Consider the following 19,091-nt stretch of genomic DNA (forward strand, 5'->3'; position numbering starts at 1 on the left):
TAAAACTTTTCGTTTTTTTTTTCATAAATGTTGGTGTTAAGAACTTTGTCGTCCTAACATGGATTTGCAAATTAAAAACCTTTTGTGACTTATGAATTTTGTATTACAAAGATTACAATCGATAATTATTCAACTTGCTTGTGCGCTTGAAAATTGTACAAGAATCATGGACAGAGTGACAGCTGACAGGTGACAGCTGTCAAAGGGACGGGAAAGGTTCGTGAACAATAATTATTATCTGTGGTCGTGTACGTCGGATCTATCGCATAAACGCCGGAACATGGCCCCGGCCTTGAAAGTTGTGACTTTCAATTATTCTCGTCTGGTGTAAACAGAGGGCAAATTTTTGTACATGCTCGCCTGATAATCCCAGATGCCGTACGAATATCAGCAACTCTAGTGATGTTGTCCTTCCCTGGAATCAGACTAACGATTCGGCCCAAGTGCCACTTTAGCGGGGGAAGGTTGTCGTCTTTAATGACAACTAATGTGTTAGGTAGAAGATGGTCATCGTTTGCCTTCCACTTTGTCCGGGATTGAAGCTCCGAGATGTACTCTTTCATCCATCTTGACCAAAAATGCTGCCTCATCTGCTCCACTCTTTGATAGCGAGTAAGCCGTAGAGTATTAGCTTCCATCAAGTTTTCACACGCTGGTGAAGTTAGGGTGCGTCCAATAAGAAAATGAGCTGGACTCAGAGGTAAAAAATCATTAGGATCAGTTGACATTGGCGAAAGAGGGCGAGAGTTAAGAACAGCTTCGATCTGTGCCAGGACTGTACTCAATTCCTCATAAGTGAGATTCGCATTTCCGACTACTCGACGAAGGTGGTGCTTGCATGAGCGAACTCCAGCCTCCCAAAGACCCCCAAAATGAGCAGCATAAGGTACGATAAAGCGAAATTTAATTTGTTCGTTAGAAACATAATCTTTAATATCCGAACTACATTTAGACAAAAACTTGGCGAAATCGTTCATAAGACCTACAAAGTTACGCCCGTTATCAGAAAATATCTCGTATGGTTTTCCACGGCGAGAAATAAAACGTTTTAAAGCTAATAAATAGGCATCCGATGTAAGATCGGTTACAAGCTCCAGGTGTATGGCCCGCGTAACAAAACATACAAATAGACAAATATAGCATTTAACCTTACGAGCTCCTCTGCCTTTATGGTTTAACATGAAAATTGGCCCGGCGTAATCCACTCCACATTTGGAAAATGGATATGTAGGACTTATGCGCTCAGTGGGTAAATTTCCCATCTGAGGAGTGAGAGTCTTTCCTCTGAGGCGTTTACAAATAATACATTCGTGTACTACCTTTCGAGCTAAATTTCTACCTCCTATCGGCCACCAATTGTCACGTATGTTAAACAATAGCGCTTGAGGACCTGCGTGTAACAATTTAACATGTTCATAGCGAAATAACAATTTAGTGAAACTATGATTACTACCTAACAAAATAGGATGTTTTTTGGTATATGAAAATGAATTGGAATTAGTTAGTCTGCCTCCAACGCGCAATATTTTATCCCTATCCATGAAAATATTTAGTTTTGATAAATAGTGATTATCTTTTACCTTATTTTCTTTTATATATAAATTATACTCGACTGGAAAAGATTCTAATTGTGATATTTTAGCTAATAAATTTTGAGATTCTATAATTTCATTAGTACTTAAAATATCCGTACGTTTATTATTTTTATTACGAACATTGTGCAAAAATCGTAACATATAAGCTATAGCGCGTACCATGCGTAGAAAATTTGAAAACCTTTCAAAATTAATAAATATTGTATTTGTAGCGATAAACGATAGATGACAACTACGTTTCGTCTCCGGCAACAACTCTGGTGAAACATGAGGAGGGTGAGATATATTAGTGCTAATGAAGTGTTTATCATGTAGAAACTCAGGCCCTGACCAATATAATCTGGATTTAGCGAGTTCATCGACTGTCACGCCACGTGACACTAAATCCGCCGGGTTGTGTTTCCCGCTAACATGATGCCACGGCAAGACTCCCGAGAGTTCATGTATTTCAGCTACTCTATTTTGGACAAATGTTTGTAACAGATTAGGAGACATGCGCAACCATCCTAATACTATTGTTGAGTCTGTCCAGAAAACAACACAATCGAATTTACGATGAATCGATGAAATTGCCTTATCATATAATCTAGCTCCTAACAATGCACCACACAATTCTAAGCGCGGTATGCTTACCGGTTTTAGAGGTGCAACCTTACCCTTAGCGCATAATAAACGCACAGAAATATTTGAATTATCGCTTATAGTGCGAACATAAATACAAGCACCGTACGCTAATTGTGAAGCGTCCGTAAATATGTGTAGTTCAATAGTCGTATAATTTGAACTATCACCTAGTACACAGCGCGGCACCCTTATATTATTAAGAACGCTTAGCGACGACACAAATCTATTCCATATCGCAATGACATCAATTGGAACTGGATCGTTCCAATCAATTTTTAACAGCCATAGACGCTGCAAAATAATTTTAGCCTGCATGATACATGGACTAATTAATCCAAGAGGATCAAATATTTGTGATATGTGTGACAAAATATAGCGCTTAGTTATAACTTGCGAATTACTATCAAAATCATAAAGCGTATTGAAATAAAATTCATCTGACATATTTAGCCAGCCTATGCCTAAAGTTTTAGAACTACTGTTATTATTTAAACATAAATGCTCAAGCGAATCATGAGATGACATTAAATCATTGTGCATAAAATTGAATGTCCACTTTCGAAGTGGGAAACATCCTGACTGTAATGTTTGAGCGATTTCATTACATAAATACAATAACCTAGATTTATCATCATCTCCCGTTACTAAGTCGTCTACAAAGAAATCCTCCTTGATAATTCTCTGAACGTCAAGATTATTAGATTCGACGCCTAACTGCTTTATACAGCGTACACTAAGAAAGGGAGCAGATGCGGTACCGTAAGTGACTGTATTTAGACGATATATCCCTAGAGGCTCCGATGGAGTGTCTCGCCAGAGAATTAACTGCAGGTGGCGCTGTTGCTCGCGCACCAGGACTTGCCTATACATCTTCGCAACGTCGGCGCATGCCACGAAGCGATGCTGCCTGAAACGTAGAAGAATGGCAAATAAATCACCTTGTATAGGTGGGCCTACACGCTGTATGTCATTGAGAGACAGCCCAGAACTGGAAGCTGTGCTAGCGTCAAATACCACGCGTAGCTTTGTGGTCAAACTAGACTCACGAAGAACTCCATGGTGGGGCATAAAATAATGAGGTATGTCATAAGAGGAAATCCTGGTCATATGACCCAAATTCTCATATTCATGAATGAAATCAGAATACATTTGCTTGTATGTATCCGAGCGTTGTAATCGCCTTTCTAGTGCGAGAAAACGTCGTTCTGCCTGAGGAAAAGTGTCTCCCAAAAGCTCAGGTGACTGTTTAAAAGGAATAGAAACACAAAACCTACCATCACTGTTTCGCGTAGTTGTAGTGAGGAAGTGATTTTCGCATATCTGATCCTCATCAGTCTGCGCATCCTGACGCTTGGGTAGCTCCTCAAGTTCCCAAAATTGTCGTAATAGCGCATCCATCGTTTGTGTATAATTACACTGGATATGACCAGCATTATCATTTAGTGATTTATGATATATTGCACCGGATATTATCCAGCCGAATAAAGTATTATGCAAATAAGGTCCATTAGGTAGCCTTATTTTTCCGTGAGTGAGTGGATCCCAGAACATCTCTGCGCCAAGCAAAATATCTATATCTTGTGACTCCAGAAAGTTGGGATCCGCCAGCTCAATATTCTCTGGAATACAGAAATTTTTATGTGTGAGATTATATACCGACAATTTAGATGTAATTTGAGGTAAAACAAAACATTTTATCTTTGTAGTGTAACTATTAATGCGAGATTTAATTATTAATTCACAGAGTTGGCTAGCTTGGGTAATTGAATTACCTACTCCTCTTATTTCGTGAGTGGACTGTATTAATTGCGCGCCTAGTAAGTCACAAAAAGATCTTTTAATAAAACAATGCTGACTGCCACTATCGAGTAATGCACGAGCAAAATGATATTTATTATTCTTATCAGCTACCTCAATAAGCGCAGTCGATAGTAAAACAGGTTGCAGTAATGAATGAGGCTTATTATTTTTCTCAATAGATAAAGTTTGCGCATGTGCATGACTTACGGATGAGTGTTCTGCAGTTTGAGCGGGCACGGAGGGCGTGTCCAGCTCCGCAGAAGTTGAAGCTTCATTATGCGATACCGAGTTTACTGAACTAGAATGAGAATGAATTAATGTATTATGTTTTTGATCACACCTTTTGCAGGTTCCGAATCTACATTGGTTTACTGTATGTCCTGAACGCAAACAATTTGAACACAACTTATTATCACGTATGACCTTTAATTTAGTGTTATAATTAGCTTCTATAAATTTAGTGCAAGAATAGAGTGGATGATTTAATTTGCACATCAAGCACTGCTTATAATTATTAATCTTGGTGTTTTGCCGATCATGCACTTTACTAGAAGTAACATTGCAATGTGATTTATTATGAAAGTTACCGAAATTGTTTGGTTTTTTAATATCATTTGATGTCTTAGTGACTGACGCTTGCAATGTTTCTAACATATCAGCTCGACCCTTTAAGAAATCTAACAAAGAATTAAGAGTTAATTTTAAATCCTTATTATTTGTGAACAAATTACCTTTGTGCTGTTCCCATTCACGCTCGGTTATTTTATCAAGTTTTGAAACAACAATGAATATGATAAGAGCATCCCAGAAATTCGTGGGCTCGCCCAATATTTTCAGAGCTCGTAAATTCCTTAATGTGCTGTCAATTAAATTCCTAATTAATAAATGAGATTCCTTGGTTATTGGTTGCATATTAAATATAGACTTGATGTGATTTTGAATTAATAATCTATTATTGTTATACCTGCTTTGTAAAAGTTCCCATGCAACAATGTAATTATCGGAAGTTAGTTCTAATGAGTTTATAACTAATAATGCACTACTTCTCAACGAAGATCTGAGATAATGGAATTTTTGAATGTTGCTAAGCTCTGATGAATTATGAACTAATGACATATAAGTGTCTCGAAACTCGAGCCAACTCTCATACATACCATCGAACTCGGGCAAAGTGATAGTAGGTAATCTTATAGTTTGTAATGGATTATTATGTTGGCCTTGACACTGAGAGCTTGTAGCAGATGTTCTAGCATTTAATAAGGACTCGGCACTAGCCTGTGCACTGTAATAATTATTCTCGAATTGTTCACGCTGCAATAATTGTTCTTCGAGACAAGATTCGGGCACATTTTCCTCAATTTTGCTCTGCACAGAATTAAATTCGTTAAAAAGTGCAACTGCGCCTTGGATGCGCAACTTAATATCTATATGCAAATTAGTAGGTGCTTCAGAAACGCAAGTAGTTAAATAACTGGCGAACTTTGTAAGTCTCGCCTTCAAAACGCCACGTTTTTTGATTAATTCGCGAAGTAATGTTTCGGTTTTTTCGCTTTCTATACACCTGTAAGGAGATTTATCTCGTTTACTCGTACCCTCTACGCTCATAGTGGAAATCAAAGAAAGAACCAGAGTACTCACGCGAATGCAACGTATCTGTATAATATCAGTCTATGCTTGCGCCGGCACACAACTGATGATCCTCTTTAGTATCCTTGATTCCTTTGGATCCTCCCTCGCGTAAATTGAGTATATCCTTGGGATTATTCTGCATACGCGCCTTCCTCCAACCACGCCGGTCTCCAAAGTTCGCTGGTTTCGTTTTGTGCAAGTAGCAGGAATCCGTCGAAGAAGGTCCAAAATATGTTAAGAACTTTGTCGTCCTAACATGGATTTGCAAATTAAAAACCTTTTGTGACTTATGAATTTTGTATTACAAAGATTACAATCGATAATTATTCAACTTGCTTGTGCGCTTGAAAATTGTACAAGAATCATGGACAGAGTGACAGCTGACAGGTGACAGCTGTCAAAGGGACGGGAAAGGTTCGTGAACAATAATTATTATCTGTGGTCGTGTACGTCGGATCTATCGCATAAACGCCGGAACAGTTGGCTATTGGGCCAGGAAAAGGATTTCCAATAAAAAAAAGAGTTGCGGTCTGAAATGACTGTCACTTGTCGACGGCTGCAGTCGTCTGCCGCCGACGCGTGCCGTCGAAAAGTACCCTTCGTATGTAAGCCCTCTTAGTTGGGATGTGTGGGATCTTTTGGCGCTATGGGCAGACTCTTCGGTGTCTGGTAGTATTGCGGAGTATCGTTGAGGATTGTAGCTCCGATGAGGTCGCCACCGGCTACCAACAGTAGCCGCCTTTTCCTGTGAAGATAGAAGTTAAACATTGAAACAGATCAAGGCGCTTTTCCTGTTGTAGTATCCTAGGGACACTGGTTCACTAACACACCCAGTACTGCTGCGGAACGCACGTCTATCCATCGTCACTGTCGCTATGCAACTGAGAGATATTGACTACTTGACAGATGATTTATATAGACTGCATCCCTACTACTGGTGTTTATGAGACAATGTTAAGTATTTACTATGTAGATACACTGCGCATACACTACACCTGTCATGCGTGTAGTCGCCCTGCAGACTTAGAATGGTCACCATAGAAACAATTTCTTTCTTCGGAAGAATAGACAAAGTGACAGATTGATTAAGGAAATCCGCCATTTTGTAACTAAAATCTGTCAGTCGATTCTTTCCCGTTTCTAATGTTGTTATGCTAAGCCTGACGCGTTAATAATAATTTTGTATTATTATACAAAATTATATTTTGGACTTTATGATATAAGATATTTCTTATATCATAAAGTCCAATAATTTTAAAATGGGATTTAAATAGCAAATTCTACCCCGGTAGTTAAAATTTAAAAAAATGTTGTATTCTCGGAACACATAACTTGATGACAGCGCTTATACACCCTTAAGTACTCGTTCAACTCTCAAGGGTCGCAGGTTCGAATCTTTTGTAAAGAACTGCACAGTTTTAGTAGAGAACTGTACAGTTTTAGTAGAAGACTGTACAGTTTTTATAAGAACTGCGCAGTTTTAGTAGAGAACTTTAGAGTTTTAGTAGAGAACTGCACAGTTTTAGTAGAGAACTGTACAGTTTTTTTAAAAGAGTTTTCGTTATTTACACAGTTTTTTGGATAGAACTGTACAGCTTTCGTAGTTCTCTACACACACTCGCAGATTTTTGTAGAGAACTGTACAGTTTTTTGTAAAGAAACGCATAGTTTTAGTAGAGAACTGTACAGTTTTTTGTAAAGAATTGCACAGTTTTAGTACAGAACTGTACGGTTTTTTTAAAGAACTAGTTTTCGTAGAGAACTGCATAGTTTTTTGGATAGTTTTTTTAAGGAGAATGTACAGTTTTCGTAGAGAACTACACAGTTTTTTGTAGAGTACTTTACAGGTTTTTAAGAGATCTGTACAGTTATTTAAAAAATATAGGGCTCAGAGCAAGGAGCACGCCACGCTCAGCATGTAGGCGTGGTTGGGCTGGATGTTACAGAGACAAGCTGCCACTGTCATTGGTGTGGGCTGTACCTGTGATGCTGCAGCAGCGCGGCGACGCTGGGGAAACTCCTCTCCCCGCGGCGGCTGAAGCCCAGCGCCAGTCTGCCGTCAGCCCGCCGGCGAATGCCCACGTTGTGGACGCTGTTGGAGCACGCGACACTTAGGGTATAGGCGTGGTTGGGCTGGAAATTATGAAAAGTCCATAAAACAGGGTACAACAAAAGAAAGTCATAATAGCAGTGGCGGCCTTACCCATTGCGAGGCCCCGGGCGGAATGTTTTTACGAGGCACTGTGCAGCAGGTCTTCGCGAGGCCCTTTGTCTTCCAAAAGTACACCTTGCGAGGCCTCTGCAAGCGCGAGGCCCCGGGCGATTGGCATGTTTGCCACCCCCTAGGGCCACCACTGCTGATAATACTTTAGAGTGTGTTTGTGTCCCATAAATGAAGTTTAATGTAAAGGTAACACTGGTTTAACAATGGCGTAACGCGCCAAGTTAGGTAGGTCCGCCATTTATCTGAATCAATTTCTTCGATGGCAACGTGAAGGCAGATTCAACAAACAAACTTTCAGGAAGTTAAACTAAACTACATCTCACCTGGCTGTCGATTAGAGGGAGGCGTAAGAAAATAATAGACTTTGAAGATGCGTAGTGGCATAAGCGCTAAGCAGAGGCGGCGTAAGAGTACGTGGCAGTATGGGCCGCCGCCCACGGCCTCGCGTTTTGTAGGGCCTAGCGCCCCTTGGATCACGAGCATTTACAAGTTTTGATGCTTTTTTTAAATAAAAATTTGAGTATCAAACAATTCTTTCTCTCAACAAAATTCGTCCTTTTCCATCATCCATCAGGGGCCTCGCAAAATATATTTTGCCCACATCAAATTTAGGTCTTGCAACGTCACTGGGCTTAAGGCGATGATTGGTTTTGAGAGACTGTCTATTTAATTTATCTTCTCCTTATCTCCTGACATTCTCACCTGGCTGGAGGGTCGTAGTATGAAAGCGCCATCTGGCTGGCCCAACAGCAGGTCCTCCGCTTCCCGCCGGTCCACGTTCATGTAGAAGCTCTCGTTCTCCACGGGCACCGGAAGCGGCCGAGCCGCCATGTTGGACTTCCGCTCCCATTTCGAATCCGGAACTGGTTCTTCTGACTCCGATAGGGCTGTCTCGTGTGTTTCTGGAAAGAATTTTGAGATTGTTTTAATTCGTGATTGAGATTTCAATAATGAACAAGACACAGTGACAGACAAGTGACAGATTTGGTACTGTTAAGTGATTTTCAATGTCGGATTTTTCGAACTCAACTTTGCCAATTGTAATAATATCCAACAGCGTGTCTATCTCTGTCTATCTTTCTGTTACCTCTAACCAATGAGTTTCTAAAATACTAGAGTAGCAATGTCTTACAAAAGATTCTCAGAAATGCGTAACCACTTTTTTGTTCAAAAGACAATGTCAAGTCATATATTCGTTATGTCATTATGTATGTGAGATATGCCTGCAGGCATCTTCGAAGTGGCAACGCGTTGCTACCGTAAACTTCCAATCTAGTTACGTTAGTAACATAGAATATCATTGCCTCTAACAGAGACAGACGCATGCTAAAATGGATGGAACCGATTTAATTGACATTTGGTGTTGAGAACGTGTAAAGGTGGCCATACACGGGACAATTATCGTAACGATTTATCTCCTCGATGTTAAAATCGAACGACAAATTGTACGTGTGTAGCAATATCGCAAACGATTTTACGTTCAAAAGATCGATTGGACGATTTTCTTGACGATCGATCGAAACGACAAATTGTACCGTGTATAGGAAGGAACCTTAAGGAACTATATTATATAATATATTATATATTCTGATATTAGACGGCGACAGCAGAGATGCGTCCAATATTATCATTACTTTTGCGTTTCGCAGTATAGCAATATTTTTAAACGCTAGAGATAATCTACACACTCCTCTACCGGACTATTAAGAGCCCATATGACCCTAACTTGACTACATACTTTAATCTAGATCTCAAAATCTGTAAGGTCTAGAAAACTGATTTTTTTGACACAAGTTACTTCAGTTCATAAAGATTAAATGCTCGAGACAAAAACACGATTACTCAAAAAATGCTCGATAGTTTCTTTTTTACAAAAAACCTTGTTTTAGACACATTTTTGCTTGGATCTTCGAAGTTTGCTGTCTTTTCTTTAATATTTTTAAATATCTAAAAAGGTATTGATAAAACCTAAATTTGCTCAAAACACTTTTTTCATAATCATTATAGTTCGTCTTTTATTCAAGTAAAACTAAATCGGCGATGATTCCGCGCCGTCCTTTTTCACCTGGCATATGAAAGACGGGCGTGAGTGTGAAGAGAGAAGGACGATGTTTGATTTTTAGAGTCAGGTGAGCTCTTAAGGAGATCACACAAAAAGTGTGCCGTCTGCGATCTCCCTTATATTAATACCTGCGATGACATCGGTGAATCTATGGAACACCCTGTAGTACACATCAGCCACGGTGTCTCCAACCCTGGCAGCCAGGTTGTACACCAGCGGTACACTCACTTTCACCCACCAACACATCTTCATCCGGAAGTTTTCAATCGGAAGTTTTCATTCGTGAGTGTTGATTAATGAGTTTTCTGTCGCAAGTTTTCTTTCGTGAGTTTTCATGAATTTTTCTTTGTTACAGTTCAGAATGGTGTTTTATAAGTAAGGTACCGTCAAAGAAATTGATTCATATTATGCAGATGGTGGACCTGCTTTATTTGGTCGGGTGATGTCAAATTTTTAATAATTAGTCGTGATTTTGTTTTTTCCCAGAACTCTGTGTGTCCTAGGAGTAAATTTCTGTAAAAATATTTGTATTGGATTGTGATTACGAAAATTATAATGGGCACTACTATGGGCACATTGTTTTGTCTGAAATAAATGGTTTCATTCATTCATCCATAACAATAATCTTAAATATTTGCTCCTTTGAGTACAAAAAAAGTCCGTTCAGTAACTTCCTTCATCTCCAGTCTTAATTGGTATTTCAATTAGTGAATCACGTTTTAGTCATGGATTAATTTAATATGAAGAGAGAATATTATCCTCTCAGCTATCATTTGCTTTAAAGTGTCTATCTTGAAGTTTTTGTCAAATAAAATATACAGGGTGTAACAAAAATAAGTGATAATACTTTAGGGTGTGTACGTGTTCCTTGTAGATAGTTCACTGTGAAAGTAGCAGCGCTAAAAGATCAAAATTTTTTTTCACTTTTGTATGGGGAAACTCGTGACGCTCGGGCCCTTGCCCATACAAAAGTGAAAAAAAAATTTCGTCTTTCAGAGCTGCTACTTTCACAGTGAACTCTCTATAAGGAACATGTACACGTCCTTAAGTATTATCACTTATTTTTGTTACACACTGTATATACAGCCGAACATATAGCCACCTTCTTCTTTGGAAGTCAATAAACAAAAGAATACTAGGAGTATTCTTTTGTTTCTTTTTGTTTAAAAATAACACGTCTTGTCTTAAAGAAATGAGTCGATGAGTTTTAGTATTATTTTTAAGACTTTTTAATAAAAAAACTTGGTGGCACAACACTAAACACAAAAATCTCACTTAATTCACGTCGCTAACTTTCACAGGTTTTTCCAAAATAATAGAATAATAGTGATGCCCATCACAAGAAGAACAATACTGAAGTATCACACTGAAATTGTATTATTACAATAAAACTAAGTTTTGATAGTGATGTCACCAATTCATTTCGATAGTTATAATAAAAATTATAGATTCAGATTTCAGAACTCTAGTGTATTGCAGAGGTTCCCAAACTCCTTTGTTTCGTGGCCTACTTTTAAGGTGTTGGATCATACTGCGGACCCCCTAAGCACCCCGAACCAATAGCACGCAACAAAAAAAATTTTGAGCACGCTACTGATAACAAAATTATTATAGTGATTATTCTACAAATAAGCGTCAAGTTAGGCTAGGGGCATTATATTTTTAAATATGCTCGTCAGGATTACATAGAAAAATATTATTTGGTGGCACATCTATTGACATATTATTAGTGATTATTCAGAAAAGTGGCACATTGATAAGGCAGGATTCGCCATCCCTAGCCTAATAATTTCGATTCGCTTTCTAATAAGCGAAATCAAGCTTCCACAAAAGTTCTTCACTGCTAACCAAATTAATGTGGACTCCCATTTGTTGTCAGGGCTAACGTAGATCCCCGTCTCGTCTCGCGTGGACCCCTGGGGGTCCACCTGGACCACTTTAGGAATCACTTGTGTATTTAAATGTTACAATAACAAATTAAACATAACTAAGTATTTAATTAAAAATAAGTATTTGCTATTAATAATATAATACCGTCAATAAATTCCTGTCGAATCTGTACAATTTCTAAACACTGGCACAAAGGCAACACTACACCATGGCTGACAAATTTTCAATTCGATGTGTTTCTTCTTGTGTAGTAAATAAAGTTCAGTTTTAAATAGCTTATTTTCAAAATTCACTGCCTTATCACGAAGCAATATCAAGTGATCAAAATTGTAACATGCTCTACAAAATATTGTCTCCGATAAAAAACATCGATAGTCGATAGTCGGCGTGGCGCATCCCTACACACGTGTTTAACATGTGACAAAAAAAGAAAAGAAAAAGTCCATGAGAACTGAGAAAAAGTGTCGGCCGTCAGTTTGTCTACCGCAATATGAGCATTAACTTGTAAACAGAGTAAATTTCAAGGAAATATTTAGGATATAAATAGTCCCTTTAGCCAAGACGTTTTCTTTATCGGTTTTTATATCGTTGATCAAAATGTATGGAATTGACGTAAGCGTTCGATCATATTATTATGAAGTTTTCGTTCGATTCGTGTAATGTAAAATTCCATACATTTAGTATTACAGTACATACATCGGCGATTCTATAAAGAAGTGATAAATAAAACGTATTGGCTAGAGGCTCTGGTACAGACATGGTAACTTATGGATTCCAAAGAAAAAACACCAAATAATGTAATATTTCACATGTCCGCCCGTGACTTCTGACTACGTGTAAAAAATTAATAATGTGTGAAAAAAATTTTTGTCGCAATAAAAAGTTACTTATTGTCGCCTCGCGTATCGACTCGTCTCAATTAATTGTGTACTAACCCTAATGCACTAAAAATAGGAATTAGGATATTTAACTGCAATGTTTTAACGCTAGACGGCAGCACAAGCATAGACAGTAAACAAAAAGTTTTGTTCGGCGTTTGACAACTGTCAATATTTTGATAAGGCGTGTGCAACATGTTTTTGGCCTTGGAACACGGATTTTGGTCGGATTGTTGTATGTGCTAGTAGTGTACTCTGCGTAATGACGCAACGCGACGCGTAGATGCATTTGTACGGAATTGACAGATTTCAATTGCGTGAGACGTCTTGCAAATCTGTCAAATCCATACTAATTGAGAAATGCATCTACGCGTCGCGTTGCGGTCTGATTTGATCCTTAGGGCCAGGCCACAACACTGCGTTGCGACGTCGTATCGCAAAAACAACCTTTGAAAAGCAATGTATTTTTTTGCGATGCGACACCGCAACGGAGTGTTGTGGCCTGGCCCTTACATTCGTCTGCGAAGTGACGTACCAAGGCTTGTCAGTTGTCACCCATTTTCATGAAATTATTCGCGACACACGACGCGGCACCGCGCGAAAATAAAGCTGTCGATACACGGTAATTGACGCGAGACTGATGTTATTAAATCAGCTTATTTCGGTCGCGAGCACACTGACACTCACACCGTAACGAACAGAGAAGTGCTAAGAACTCATTTATTTATCAAAATAAATGAGTGCTAACCGCCGCACTCAGAGAGATTGAATGAAAACTTAACTTTAATTTAATGAAGATTTTGACTTAAGCTACCTAATTTTTGGTCAAACTTTTCAGTATATTGCAGTTATCATTAAATGCCTCTTGAGTGCGGTGGAAAGACGAGAAGAAAGTCAAAAAGTTGGCACTAAGATGGCTAGGATAAGACTTATTTATTATCTTAGAACTTAAATTTTAAGTCGTCGCACAGTAATTGGACGTGAGACGGGTGTTATTAAATCAGCTTGTTTCGGTCGCGAGCAGACTGACACTCACACCGAAACAGACGGCTGAACGTGAGTTAAGACGTAAACAATAATAATTTCACATATGAGATTGAAACGATGATAACTATCACATCAAGGAAGCTTTAACAAAAATGTGTATTCCTAGAATTGATCAGTGATCACTACAAAAAAACTAATACTCAGCACTACTCAGCTCATCCACTGTGCTGATTTTTTAAATCTCGATGAAGAAAGAGGAGTGTTATAAGTTTTAAACATACAGTCTGTTTGTCCATCTGTATTTTATGTCTGTCTGTCTGTTCGTTACATTCCAATATCCAAACGGGTGGCTCGTTTTCGATTTAGCTTTGAAATCTGACATCGAGATTGCTCTTAGCAACAGTTCACTATCATCACCTATTCAAAACTTCTTCCTAATCACTCAGTTACTTGTGTACGTAGAGTCCCATAATTACATTATATACCGGTGTGACAGCGGTCCACACATCGTGTCGGAAATTACGCAAAATGGTATTACTCGTTATTATGATCATGTCCGGCTTTCCCCCACTATGGGGGAAGGGTAACCCCACCGTAAGGGGTCACCCCCTAGCGCCTAGGAGATAATATCCGAACCGGAATATAAGATGTCCTTATATGACTTACCCAAGATGGAGTGCCCGGCTTGACTTTCCGAGGACAATTAGGACGACTCAAAGTTGGAATAGGAAAGTACTTGATTATATTAAGGGTCAATTCAGACCGCAACGTGCAAATGCATTTCATTTGTTCCGAATTGACAGATTTGCATAACGTCTCACGCAAGTGAATTAATCTGTCAAATCCATACAAAAGAAATGCATCTACGCGTCGCGTTGCGACAAACTTAAATAAATGAACCTATTTAAATGTTATAAGTATAATAAATATGACCATACTTTGAGCTAAGAATGGGCATAAGATGCTGCGGGAAAATGTGCAGCTCCCGGCGTGCGATAAGCGATTAATGGATAATGAATTACGGCGTAATAGAGCGGGTTGTCATTTAGTATCATCTATATATAATAATAATAATAATCATTTATTTCAAGTATCCCAGATATATGAACTAAAATAATTTAAGTGCGGATACAGTTCGATGATCCTCATACCTCGTCTCCCAAAGCGCGTCTCGAAGTAGCTCATGATGTAGCTGAGGAGGGAGTCGTCCTTCTGCTTGAGGCTGACGTCGCAGTAATCCCTGTTCACCACCACAGGCTCCAAGTATTCCTCCACCTTCAGGTCTGACTGGAATTTGATAAAGTGGACTTAAAGATATTGGAAATATCTTTTGTATTCGATTGGCAATAATGCAGGATTTTTTTAACTTTTGCTTTGATAGGTCGCCTCTAAAAACATCAAAGACACAGGTATGATTATAAAAATTTACGTCCAGCAGCATCTATAAAAGTGATTCTCAGTTTTTGTTGGATATCCTTGAAATAATTTTAATTAATATGTACATTGTTTTATGGGCGCATCTCGCTATCGAACAATAGCTAGGCGAGATATTAATTTTAACTTTACCGTGCTGTTTAATGATAAAAATATTATTTAAAACAATAAAGTAAAAAAATGTAGAAGCGAACAATGAGTGTGTTATTTTGTAAACATCAACAAACGATGTGTAGAATACAGGAAATAATAAATACCTTGTCACTCTTCTCAGGAACATCAACATCAGTAGCTGGATGCACAGAATCGTACATCGCATCCGCCGGAGTCTCCACAATTTCATTTTCATACACATTTGATTCTTCTTCTGTAACTTTCTCTTTTTCTTTCTCTTCTACTACTTCGGCTTTCTTAAAGAACGGGAATTTGAAGGATTGAAACAACTCCTGTATCTTCGCTAAGCGTGGCTTCTCTTGTGTAGGCACTTTCTTCTCGTACATATCATTATAGCATAGATCCTCGTAAAAATGGTCGTCGCTTATTCGTTCATCGAAATCATCTTTGGCCATCGGTAGCGACTTGTATTTGGGCTTCAAATCTACTTTCTTGTATGTTTTGTTTGCTTCCGTTTTTGTGTTTATGCAATAGTAACCTCTATCAGCGTCGTCTGGTTTTGGTTTCGGTCTATTATCGAATATTGGATAGTCGTATATGCTTAGACGGAAGAATTTCTTCCTCTGTGGGTTCTTGTCCATCGGCACGTATGACGTCATCGCCTTCTCTGTTCTCTTCTGCTGGTTTCTGTACAGAAATCTCTTTGGTATCGTTATCCTCTTCAAAATCTCCTCCACTGTGTTCAAATTCGAGTTATCTTGGCTTATCTTTCTTACGCTTACAGTCTGGTACTGACTCCCCTGTATCAGATTTGTCTCCTTAATTACTACCTCGTTTCTGATGAAATTCAAATATTTCGGATCCCGTTTCATATCTTCGACGAATGTCATAAATCTTTCAACGCCGTCGGGACATTTCTCAAGCGAGTCCCTGGAAAGATCCTGGAAATGATCAGATCTGAAGTTTTGGAAACTTTGTGTCGTTAAAGATAATTTATTATGTTGATTCGGAGGCGCAGTAGATAAGGAACTTGTGAAATATGTTCGTTGGCTCCCCTGAGCCTGGAGTGTGGGCACGGCTTTATTTACAAATATATTGTTTCATAGTGATGAATACATTTTTATATTTTAATATGAATTTACTCATACACAAAGTTTGTACAATAAGTCCATATCTAATATCTATACTAATATTATAAACGCGAAAATGTCTCTGTCTGTATGTACGTTACCTCTTCACGCTTAAGCCGCTGAACCGATTTTGATTAAATTTAGTATGGAGATACTTCAGTTCCAGCCTGATAAACGAATTTTGGCGCATTGGAGTTGCGGGCATTGACTAATTGTTAATATCTAACCCATAAATCCCCAAGCGGCTGCCGCATAACAATTGAAAATCTATTGTGTCTGTGATACTCACGATTAGGGTTGCCAGGTGAGTCACGAAAAAATACAGGACAAATCCAAATGGGGGGGGGTTGTATTATATAATACAGTCATAAAATGGTGGTCGCCAAGACTATGCTAATTTACTTAACGAAATAATGGTAGGATCTTCTAAACATGAAAATCACCTAAAACTAGGTATCAGTAGTACCGACTTTTCTCAAAATACCGGACATTGTTCTGTCCGGTACGACCTTTTATTTTTTACCGGACTGGCCTCGAAAATACCGGACTGTACGCTTAAATACCGGACATCTGGCAACCCTACCCACGATGGAGGTGTTAAATAAACAATGCGATAGTGTCAAGGTCACTTCACACCGAAACGAAACGGGGCGCGACGAGACGCAACGTTCATTAATTTACAATCTCGTTGTTTAAATAAAACGCCCGCAACTGCATCGCGCCACAATTCGTTTATCGTGCGGGAACCGTACGTTTTTTCCGAGATAAAAAGGCTGGGCCTATATCCTTTACCAGGACTCAAAGTATATAAATAAAGATTTAAAAAAAGCACTCAGAGTATCTCATACCGCGCAAAGTCGGTTCAGCGGTTTTGGCGTGAAGGGGTGACAGACAGACAAACTTTCCCACTTATACCTAATATTAGTATGGGTTCACTCCTAAAATTTTGGATACTAATTTATTACACGTTTATTACAACTTACCACAATTTTTCTCCCGTCTATTCTGTTCTCTCTGATGTAAGAGATATACTCTCTCATGTTCCAATGCTCGAAAATCTTCACCACATCACGGACTTGGAGACTCTCCATCTTCAGCGACATTTCGTCTTCTAAAATATTACTATTCTTTACAAAATAATAAATGTAGTAACTTCGTTTGAGCAAACTAATGGTCAATTCAGACCGCAACGCGACGCGTAGATATTGTCAGATTTGCAAAACGTCTCACGCAGTTGAAATCTGTCAAATCCATATTTTAGACATCCATCTACCGCAAGGCGACGCGTAGATGCATTTCTAAATTTATACTGAATTGACAGATATGGACGTGAATCTGAGATTTTTTTGCAAATCTGTCAAACCCATACAAATTTAGAAATGCATCTACGCATCGCATTGCGGTCTGAATTGACCCTAAGAAGGTTCAGAAACCTGACGGTAAAAACTGTTTACCCTGGACATAAAGTATGTAACAATTATGGTATCTAATTTTATCAAAATTCAGGTAGGTACTATCAGAGAAGTTGAATACCTACGTAATTTGGTGGGGTTATGTTAAACTCAACCGGCAGACCACAGCTAAAATTTTATTGACATAATCCGTCCAAATGACGTAGGTCCGTCCACTGCCTAGGAATCAATTTCCTCGATGGTGCAATGATGAATGAATACATCCATACTAATATTATAATTGCGAAAGTGTGTCTGTCTGTCTGTCTGTCTGTTACCTCTTCACGCTCAAACCACTGAACCAATTTTGCTGAAATTTGATATGGAGATACTTTGAGTCCCGGGAAAGGACATAGGATAGATTTTATCCCGGAATTTTGGCGCAACGGAGTTGCGGGCATCATCTAGTCATCTTGTAGATAATAATTTAGATAACGGAATTCACAACACAAACAGAGGTGCGTCATGTTTTGTTTTAGGTGTGTATTTGTTTGTGGCATCGTAACTGACAAACGATTAAACCTCTTTGAATTCGTTTGTTTTTGTTTAAAATCTGACCTCATTCTACACGTTGGTCCATATTCAACAAAATATGCAAAAATTGACGTTATAGAGCAGGGGTCACAAATAAGTTTCGCTCGGGGTCCATTTTAAGAAATGAAATGACCTTCAGGGTCCGCACATTTTATAAAAAAAAATGAAACAAGGGTAACTACGGAAATTACAAAGTTATTTACATTATCTATGAGAAAAGTGTAATTTTTTGTAGCTAATTATTATCTCTCTGATGTTTAGAGTGAAATTAGTGCAAGCTATTGATATTAAATCCTGGAGATGTTCATTTGTTAGTCGAGACTGAAATTTATTTTTGTGGTGACCCCTGTTATAGAGGGTCATACTCACAGGTCATACTCATCTATAGACAGCTTTTTAGATCTAAGTTATCTATCGTGGTCAAACGCGGAGAGAGAGAGGTTTTTAGCTATTTCATCGGTATTTGGTCAGCTTGCTTGCTTGGCAATGACCGTAATTTTGTTTGTTTTTTTTTTTAATAATATTTTACTACACTAAAATCTCAATATAACAAACCTTAATACAAAGTAATCCAGGGAACACAAAATTCCACAACACAACACAACACAATTTCAATATTGTAATATTAGCTACAATTACAATATTATAACTTCATCAAATTCAATATTGTAATATTAGCTACAATATTACAATAAAGTTATTGTAGTACCGTCAACAAACCCGCACACGGGCGACGCTG

General features: G+C 38.4%; 3 protein-coding genes across 4 annotated transcripts; all 3 read right to left on the reverse strand.

Annotated features, from left to right (window-relative positions):
• Positions 1–507: 507 nt before the first annotated feature.
• Positions 508–3,750, reverse strand: LOC121737881. The gene is made up of 3 exons (XM_042129614.1): positions 3,494–3,750; positions 2,169–3,126; positions 508–600 (listed from the first exon to the last, which is right to left on the reverse strand). Exons 2-3 carry the CDS (start codon positions 3,087–3,089, stop codon positions 508–510), a joined length of 1,014 nt encoding a protein of 337 aa, XP_041985548.1. The 5' UTR covers positions 3,090–3,126; positions 3,494–3,750.
• LOC121737882 lies at positions 3,251–6,120 on the reverse strand. Its single transcript, XM_042129615.1, has 3 exons — positions 4,751–6,120; positions 3,494–3,838; positions 3,251–3,318 (listed from the first exon to the last, which is right to left on the reverse strand). Exons 1-3 carry the CDS (start codon positions 5,622–5,624, stop codon positions 3,251–3,253), a joined length of 1,287 nt encoding a protein of 428 aa, XP_041985549.1. The 5' UTR covers positions 5,625–6,120.
• Positions 6,121–6,191: 71 nt separating this feature from the next.
• LOC121737706 lies at positions 6,192–19,085 on the reverse strand. 2 transcript variants are annotated; one of them, XM_042129387.1, is made up of 7 exons: positions 18,908–19,085; positions 17,351–17,478; positions 15,381–16,178; positions 14,841–14,976; positions 8,575–8,774; positions 7,630–7,781; positions 6,192–6,393 (listed from the first exon to the last, which is right to left on the reverse strand). In XM_042129387.1, the coding sequence occupies exons 2-7, from the start codon at positions 17,468–17,470 to the stop codon at positions 6,264–6,266; spliced, it is 1,536 nt and encodes a 511-aa protein (XP_041985321.1). In that variant the 5' UTR covers positions 17,471–17,478; positions 18,908–19,085; the 3' UTR covers positions 6,192–6,263. The 2 variants fall into 2 exon arrangements, with proteins under 2 accessions (XP_041985321.1, XP_041985322.1); XM_042129388.1 differs by having other exon boundaries at positions 17,351–17,494.
• Between the last annotated feature and the right edge of the window lie 6 nt (positions 19,086–19,091).

The sequence above is a fragment of the Aricia agestis genome, chromosome 21 (assembly GCF_905147365.1).
Source record: "Aricia agestis chromosome 21, ilAriAges1.1, whole genome shotgun sequence".
Lineage (NCBI taxonomy): Eukaryota > Metazoa > Arthropoda > Insecta > Lepidoptera > Lycaenidae > Aricia > Aricia agestis.